Source organism: Plectrocnemia conspersa, unplaced genomic scaffold (assembly GCF_051122295.1).
Source record: "Plectrocnemia conspersa isolate PC_06_02 unplaced genomic scaffold, ASM5112229v1 ptg000005l, whole genome shotgun sequence".
In the NCBI taxonomy this organism is placed as follows: Eukaryota; Metazoa; Arthropoda; class Insecta; order Trichoptera; family Polycentropodidae; genus Plectrocnemia; species Plectrocnemia conspersa.
This window is the reverse complement of record NW_028277169.1, coordinates 2,117,254-2,126,472: the sequence shown is the minus strand read 5'-3', so window position 1 is coordinate 2,126,472 and position 9,219 is coordinate 2,117,254. Positions and strand designations below refer to the sequence as shown.

Sequence of the window (9,219 nt, the reverse complement as noted above, 5' to 3'; positions counted from 1 at the left end):
GCTATCTTTACCGATATTAATATGGATTTCTAATTTTAGAGAGCTGATCAAAGTGAATATTTCACGTTCTTCAAAATTAAAAAAATTAAAATTAAAACTTATATTTAATATAAAAAACGCGAATGGTTGCAATGTATCAAATAGATACATAGACCTCAAATATCCCATACGCGTTTTTGTATGTTGGAATGCAAGGTCGTAGTTAAAAAAACATAAAAAATACACGTGTATCTATCTGATTTTCTTTAGTTAATATCATATTATTAATTGCAATTTAGTGTTGAATGTTAAAATTAAATTAAATTAAATACTATAATATATTAATAATTAGTTTGTTGCTAAGTAATACATAAATAAATTTTATGTTTTAAATGCAATGTAAATAAATTGTGAATACGGTTTTTTTTATACTGACATGGGTAAAGTTCCGCAAAAAAAATTGAACCCGACCCCACAAAACCTTTCACTGGTTCTGAATTGAATAAAAAAATTTTGAGTGACTTAACACTCATACGAAATTAACATATTACTCTAACAATTTGAATCATATGCTCAATAAATGTGTTATTTTTATTAGTATTTATAATTAAATTAAATACAAATATTTAAATTATTAAAAATTCGTATCACTCGATAATATAATATTTTACATCAAATGTTTGACAAATTTAGGGGAGCGGGCAGGTCTGATATTTATCCTCCATTTGGGTCATTTCATAATATTCATATTTAAAAATTTTAATTGAACTTTTCCCCCCACAAAATGGCGAATATATATTTATAAAATCATGCAATTAACATATGTATATAATATAAATAAAAAGAGACGAAACTTAGGTATAATAATAATAATAAATATCGGTAAAAAATAACATGCAGTATAACTTTCTCAATCAATATTACACGCTAATAAATATAGTAAATATTAAAATATTTAAATTTTTTAAGTCATAACCTAAATATAAATATAAAAATTTTAATTATTAAAAATGAAGTGTAGCAATTCAATCAAGCAAAACTGAGATAAATCTGCATGTTTGAAAAAATATCGACTGGATTTCAGATTCTGTTAATCTCACAACTAGAACAATAAAGCTTATGACTTTTACTGTGAAGGATTATGAGTGCAGTTCACATTAAATGGCTAACAACCTATTTTGCTCTAAAGCCCTCTATTCGATTGTGAATCTATTAAACTTGTTTTCAATTTCTCACAGAAATTACATAAATTTTCTAATTTTGAGCAACGGGCTTCCGGAAACTTTTGATTTTTGACAGGTTTCCGGAAGCTCGTGGAAACCTTAGGGTGACACCACTGTTTAGGCGTATCTTTACATTGTTTGGCTTGCCAGCCCACGGTATTCGAAGCGCCTATTGGTCCAGAAATTTAATTTAGTACCGCCTACTGGCCCCGCTTCTTCTCCGCACCCCCTCTACTACCCTTAACCGTTGTTTTCGGCCCTGGATTCGCTAGGAGGAAATTTTCAAGAAGCTTACTTATACGCGTGGTGGAAATGGTAACACGCATAGACAGTAAATTGTAGCGCGCGCAAGGCACGCAGGCGGCTGAACATAACATATTATACATTATTGAATATAATTTTAAAACTGCTCACTTTATGTAGATCTTACCTATTTTTATTTTTTATTTGATTTTTTTATTAAGACTAGAGAGATTAAACCATAGGCACATATAGGACGCACATTTCCGCTCAGAAATGTATGACTACCTGCACTATTCCATCGACTATTTTACCACAAATTTTTATCAGATATTCTCATGGAAAATATTAATAAAAAAATAGTCGTCGTCACCGTCGCGACTTTATTGCTTTTGTCGTGAATTTTTGCCTTCTGAGAAGTGATAATTTTTTTTACGCTCTCCTATTGACCAAAATTCGGTTCGAATATACTTTGATCAGCCCTCTTATATTACAAGTCCATAGTAATATCGGTTTTGATAGTTATCATATTTTTAAAACATAGTGCAATATCGAAATGTAGACATTTGTGAGATGCGATTGCACAGCAAACTGTCAAGTTGAGCTTCATAGATATTTTAGAGCAGCATATTATCACCTATCAGTTAAATTATATTTTCGCTAGTAGAAATATATATCTACTAGTGAAAATGTATTTGGATTTTACTAGTGAAAATATAACTGTACCAAAAAATACACATTAACTGTAACCTTTATACATCGGATATAAATAAATAATGATAAGTATGTAAATATATATATATTACTACAAATAGAAAAGTTAAAATCATATAATTGTACTAGCACCTGCCAGATAATTCATATTTTCACTGATAAAAATATATATCTACTGGTGAAAATGTATTGCAACATACTGAAATAACATATTTTAAAAAATATTTTCGTGATAGATTCGAGACGGTTTTTTCTAGATTTTATTTAAAAAAAAAGAACATTATTGTATGAAATTAAATCTAGTTGTCAAATTACTAATAATACAATAAATTATATAAAATGATATATTAATTTCTTTCACCTCCGAACGAAATTTACCTGATCCTTGCGGTCAGCGTTGGAAAATTTTTGTTAAATGATTAATTGCAATATAATATATATGTATGTACTGTCCCTATTTTTATTAGTAAAGCGTATCGCATCTTTTAAATTCATGATTTGAGACGTCTCTGTTGAATCACATATGTGGATGTTCATGCGCCAACTGTATCGATTGATAATTCCATTAACGTGTTTGTGTCTTGAAGTGAAACTGTAAGGTAAAACTTTCAAAGATTGCTAATACAAGGTGTATCGTGTATGACAGTAATAGTTTTTATGCAGGTAGATGCATTGTCTATCACGCATATTTTACGTACAGAAGAGTAATTTTTTCGGTAAGCCTCAAAATGGATGCGCTAATCATGTGGTCCAAGAAATCTTCTTTTATTACGCATTTATTTAATATTGAGTTATCTTTTGTCAAAACAAGTTCGTTTTTATAAGTTTGAAATGATTGCATGAATTAAGAGTTAACGGGTCCATAATAGTCGAAAATTAAAACAGTTTGCGCACCACTGTTCTTAATCATGTATATTCACGCCAAATCAAATAATAGAACAATTTATTAAATTATAATTATAAAATAACTCTGTAAATGATATATGTATGCTGAGTATGCATAATAGAATACTAATATTAACGAGTAATTTGATTGTGTTTGGAATATTCAGAATTACACGTTACAATATATAAAATGGAAGTTAAATAGCTACTTACCATTACATGAATTTGTTCTCTTTATTCTCCTCATGCTACTATGCGATTAATCTTCACTGCTATTTCATGGGTTATTAGTCGTAGATCATTTAATGTATTACCTTAAAGTGTAGCTATTATTTTTTAATTGGTAAATTGCTATTTGTATTTGTTATTTTTATATTCATAATACGACTACTCATTATTTATTATTTTTATGAAAGGTATTGTAATAAAATATATATGTTTTTTAACACATTTATTAAACACACTACTGACACTACAGATTATGATATAATATATAACTTGAATTTGCAAGAAAATTTATTTTAATTACAATGTCTAAAATGTATTGATATTTGATATTTGTATTAAGATTTGGCAAAATTGTTAATTATTATTATTTTTTATAAGAACAGCTTATTATATAATATAGTGAATTTCATACAAATCAAATTAACTAGGATAATATAAAATAACAAAGAATTTGTAACATGACTTTAGAATTTATAAAAACACAAATTTCTTACTTAAAATTATTTTTATAGTTCTCGTCAAATTAAATGCTACATAAAAATATATATTTCAGAATAACATAATTATTAAATGTTTATTATTAACAATTTAAAAAAAAGTCGAAATTTACGACTATGTAACTTGATATGATATATAATATAAAATAACATAACTTAATTTATAGGTATACATAAACTTAAGTACAACTAAAAAATATTAAACATTTTAAAGTTACGTTAACAAGTCTGATTTATCTTGACAGTACAATAATGTTTTGATCACAAGGAAGTATATTATGTATTAACAATATTGATAAATATTATAATATATAGTTTGATATCGCATCCTAAATATTCTGAATAATTTGCTTTATTAATACCTGATTTAGTTATTTCAGGGCAAAAACAATTAACCGGTTAAGAGAAAGAGCAATTTAACATCGATTAAATAACTATAAATGCCACCCTCAATCCCAAGTCTGATTTATTATCAGTCAAATAAAAAAATCTTTACTAATGAAAATAGGGACAGTACAATCATGAGCTTTGATAGTGCTATGAATATTACAATATATAGTTTGATATCTTATCCTAAATATTCTGCATAATTTGCATGATTAATACCTGATTTAAATAATTCAGGTCAAATGTGATTAACCAGTTAAGAAAAAGAGCAGTTTAACTCTCGATTATATAACTTTTAATCTCATCCTCAATATCAAGTCTGATTTATTATCAGTCAAATAAAAAAAATTTTACTGATGAAAATAGGGACAGTACAATCATGAGCTTTGATAGTGCCATGAATATTACAATATATAGTTTGATATCTTATTCTAAATATTCTGCATAATTTGCATGATTAATACCTGATTTGGATAATTCAGGACCGGTTAAGAGAAAGAGCAATGTAACTCTCGTTTATATAACTGTAAATGTCATTCTCCAAGTCAAGTCTGATTTATTATCAGTCAAATAGAACACTAAATGTCCTAATTCAAATCAAGTTTGATCTGAACAGTAGACGATGCTTATTCTGCTGAATCGAGCTGCTTATTCGTCGCTGTCAGAACTATCGTACTGCATGGGGTACTTTTTAGCATTGTATGGTTCACGCAACAGGATGGCCAAATTTCCACGGTGTTTTTGGTGGTATTTTATAAATGCTCTTAGAGATGGAAAATTTAAATCGTCAGGACCCATGCTGTACACTACATATGCGTCGTTGTCATCCATCGTCATATAGATATCAGCACGGTTGATCCAATTACGCTTCTTGTAAAGTAGCACGTAGGAATTGTTCTTCGTCTTTAGCATTATGAAGGTGCTAATGAAAAAAACACAGAAATCTATTTAATAACATAATTACAAAATTAAACAAGCACAGCAATTATATAATTTTATTAAAATATCGCTTGAACTTTTTATAGTATATATCTATAGTTAATTTGTCGTAATTTTGCTTTGTGGCCCACCGAGTCTAAAATATTTACGATCTGATCCATTTACCGACCTCTATTCTAAAGCATTTTATAGACCGCAGCTGTATTTAAAATCAATCGTAAATTTTACGCTTTGATTTACAGTTTAGAGTTAATTTTAAAAGTGATTTTTATTTTATATTCTTAAATTATGTAAATAAAAATATTCCAAAAGTGATTTATATTTAAAGATCCGCCATTATTTAATTCAAGTTAAAAAATATCGCCATGCTAATATTTGACGTTATGCAGCAATAAAAAAATAATTTATCGAAAAATATATCGCGCGTTAGTGAACCAAATAACCCAATATTATTATTTTACAATAATAAACAATAATTTGTCTGAAATTATTATTTTTTTCCAGCAAGGAAGTAATTGATGGCTTTAAAATAATCTGGGATTTTTCAAGAAACTCTAAAAAGCTCCAAAAACTTTTAATATACAAATATGTTTAAATCTCACCCATCATTTAAGTTAGGGTCGAATAGAAATTCTGCGGCTTTCTCCACAGAAATGTTTTCCCAAATCCACGGCTGGGAATTTAACTCCATCGCTTTAAAGAACCTAAAAAATATATATAAAAAGCATGATATAATATTATACGGGATGATTCATTCATCGGCTTGTAGAACGCTAGAGCTGAAACGGTTGACATTTAAATAAAAACATGCTAATATTTATATTAACAAAAACAGAAACAAAGGTTTTAAGTTTAATATAAACTTACTTGGATGCAGTTGTTGCATTAATTTTTTTTGTGGATGTGCTTCCACCGGGAAATTGGCTGTTTAAACGTTGTGGTCTCAACCGTGGTTTTAAGTTCACTATCTAATTGTGAATAAAGCAAATTAAATATAAGAACATATATTTAGTAACATATAAATACTATTAAAAGCTTTTTAAAAAAATATTTGCGGTTTTGCATTTATATTCCAAAAGTGTAGAATCTTGGGGTTGTACATATTGTGATCCGCCTGACGCGGATTATCTGATTTTAGAAATTTTTAACCATCTTCCATATTTCTACATAAAATATTTTTCAGTCGTCAGAATATTAAAAAATATGCATGAGGCAAAAAAATATAAATCACATATATTTATTTTATTAAAAAATGTCTATAAAGAGTAATATTAAAAATTCGCAGAGTATTATTATACTGTTTTAAAAAAGTTATTATGTAATAAAAACAAAACCGCAATTATTATACTATCAAGTATAGTTTTTTAGTTATAAAAAAAACTGTAAAATATTTTTTTATGGTTTATATAACTATATGTAAAAGCTTTATATTTTTAATTATTTTATCTGCTATTTATGTATCGTATTAAAATATTTTTAACTGTTTAAATATGCCTTAAAAATTATTCGTCCAAAATTGTAGATAATATCTATAAAAATAAGTTTGTGTATTATTAGTTTATTTTCTTATATATTAAATTAATTTTTAATATAATCATATTAGGTTAATTATTATTAATAATAATTTTAAAATTTACTGAAAAGTATGAAAATATTATATACTCAAAATTAAATAATAAAAATAATTATTTAATTTTATTTTACCTAGTAAAATAAAATAAATTATTTTTGTGATTTTTCCCCGTGATTTATCTTACGTTTTTATTACTATGAGTCTAATTTTATTGCAGATAATCTAAAATTTACTTCAGTTTTGATTGATTTTACACCATTTTTAAATTTCATATATATTTTTGTATTTATTATTGTCATTTCATTATATAAAATAAAGTTTCAATATATATGTCTTTTATGTTATAATATTTATTATCAATGACGTAATAACTCGTCATATCAATTTCATTGATATTTTTATGACGAATTTATTCGTCATATAAATATTAAATACAATTAAATATAAATCTGGGTGTTGCTTGTATTTAGCTGTAATGTGTCTTATAAACGTTTATATAAATATAAAAATTATGTTAAAAAATATAATAAAAGCAATAAAAAAATCCCGAATTATTTGAAAAATACTCGTATTAAAACCATGTGAGTAAAACTCATTTAAATTAATTTCTTTGATATATATGTCATTGCACTATTTTTTAAAAATTTCTTTGCCAATAATAACCTTGTAACAGGATATGACAAATAAATTTGTCATATAAAAATTCTTAATTAATTAGACACGACGAGTTAACTCGTCATGGACTTTTAATACCTTTTAGATGAATATACAATAAATATATTTTAAAACTTCATTTTGTATTATATAATGGTATACATATAAAAATAGTTTTAAATTAAAAAAATATTAAATTGTAACTTGTAAGTAATACCTGAAAGTCTAATCGAATTGATTAATGTAATTTTAATTCTGATCGATCATCATAGATTTTTTTAATATCATCTAATAAAATTATTCGGTATATTCGGTATATATATTTTTTTTAATTATGAGCTACTCTAGTATGAACTTTTTTTTTAAATATTACTACGACATATTGACTTAAATGTACTTTTATTACTTTTTAAATGAATATAAAATTGACATATATTGAAACTGTACTTTGTATAATCATACACTTATATAATAAAAATAGAAAAGGTGTTAAATCAATTAAGACTTAAGTTAGTTGCAGCAAATAATATTAATAAACTCGAGATTTGTGACAAAGATTTTAACCAGTTGTTTTTAAATTACTATCGTATCTTAAAGATTATCATTGATTAGATTTTCCTAGACTTTTCAAACCACATTAAATACAATTGAGCTAGGTACATATAAGTTATATTTTTATAATAATGAGCTACTTCAGCTCATATGGAATATCATATACGTATAAAAAAAAATAAAAGTAAAAAATATTATAGTGTAATATTTTCAACTGCCTAGTCAATATTTTAACGATGATTTTGACCTTCATTTCGCTGATAAATACTTATATATTTTATAACACGCAGTCGTTCATAAAATAGTAATTGAATGTACATATATTGTAAATATTTATATGTATTTTCCCTTTTGTAAATTAGATTTACGAGTTCATTATTTACAAAATTCGCATTTTATTACTTTTCTAAAACTATAGAAGTCACTGCTAAATAATATGTAATTTTAGTTTATCGTATTGTGCACAGATCCATTAGAATTTGCTCGACTTTCAAATTCCTCAATGTATGTGAAAAAATATTTCATTTGCTATTTACTAATTCTTACATTTTAATTATAATATTTTTATTGAAATCCTACTAATCAAAATTCGCAAAATTCAAAGTTTAAAATAGGTTTAACACCATTATTTTCCAAATAATTAAAAACGGGTTGAGAATATCACTCTTCATAATAATTTGTCATAATAAAAAAATTGATTCTTGTTTGTCTTAGTATTAAAAAAAAACTGTCTCGAGTAACGCAAAATGCAATACTTACTTTTGGGGCAGAATATTCCACCGTCCAATAGTCGACGCGATTTACTTTTCCACGGCAAGACCGCAACACGAATTGATAGAGCGATTCGGAAACTGGGCTCTCGTCGACTAGTTCCACGTGATGATGGAAAAATATGATCCTGGTAATTCTCACAGATGTTGACAAATCATTGTCGAAAATCACTTTGACGGTTTCGACGTCTTTCAAGATCTCTTCGGAGGCGTCACTACATATGAAGTAATCTCCGTTGAATTTTCTCATCATTACGGTGACTGCGGTGGTATACATACTGATAGACATTTTTCTGTATAAAAAAAATATAATTTATATTTAATAAAATGAGCACAATACACAAATTGTGGCCAGACACGACTGCATGGCATAAGTGAACAATGTTACTAAATATATGGGGCGACCTAAATTTGATATTCAGAAGATAAAGATTCAAGTCGAGAATATATTTACATGTCTATTTATTTTGGAATTCACTTATAATATTTTGTTTTTAACCTTTAGCCATATTGTTCGCAACAATAAACACAATGTGTATGCAAACACTGTAAATGTATTATTCATAGATAATATTACA

At 26.3% G+C, this 9,219-nt stretch overlaps 1 protein-coding gene across 1 annotated transcript; it reads right to left on the bottom strand.

The window, feature by feature from the left end:
• Nucleotides 1–4,025: 4,025 nt before the first annotated feature.
• On the bottom strand, nucleotides 4,026–8,964 carry LOC148234654 (uncharacterized). Its single transcript, XM_088186277.1, has 4 exons — nucleotides 8,631–8,964; nucleotides 5,960–6,060; nucleotides 5,695–5,796; nucleotides 4,026–5,075 (listed from the first exon to the last, which is right to left on the bottom strand). Exons 1-4 carry the CDS (start codon nucleotides 8,928–8,930, stop codon nucleotides 4,802–4,804), a joined length of 777 nt encoding a protein of 258 aa, XP_088042403.1. The 5' UTR covers nucleotides 8,931–8,964; the 3' UTR covers nucleotides 4,026–4,801.
• Nucleotides 8,965–9,219: the final 255 nt, after the last annotated feature.

Bases quoted from the DNA above. Each gene is read 5' to 3' on its own strand.
- LOC148234654 (XM_088186277.1), bottom strand. From the start codon at position 8,930: ATGTCTATCAGTATGTATACCACCGCAGTCACCGTAATGATGAGAAAA. The intron at 5,797-5,959 runs GTAAGTTTATAT...TATATTTTTTAG, and splicing joins AATGCAACAACTGCATCCAA to GTTCTTTAAAGCGATGGAGT. The intron at 5,076-5,694 runs GTGAGATTTAAA...TTTTTTCATTAG, and splicing joins GACCCTAACTTAAATGATGG to CACCTTCATAATGCTAAAGA.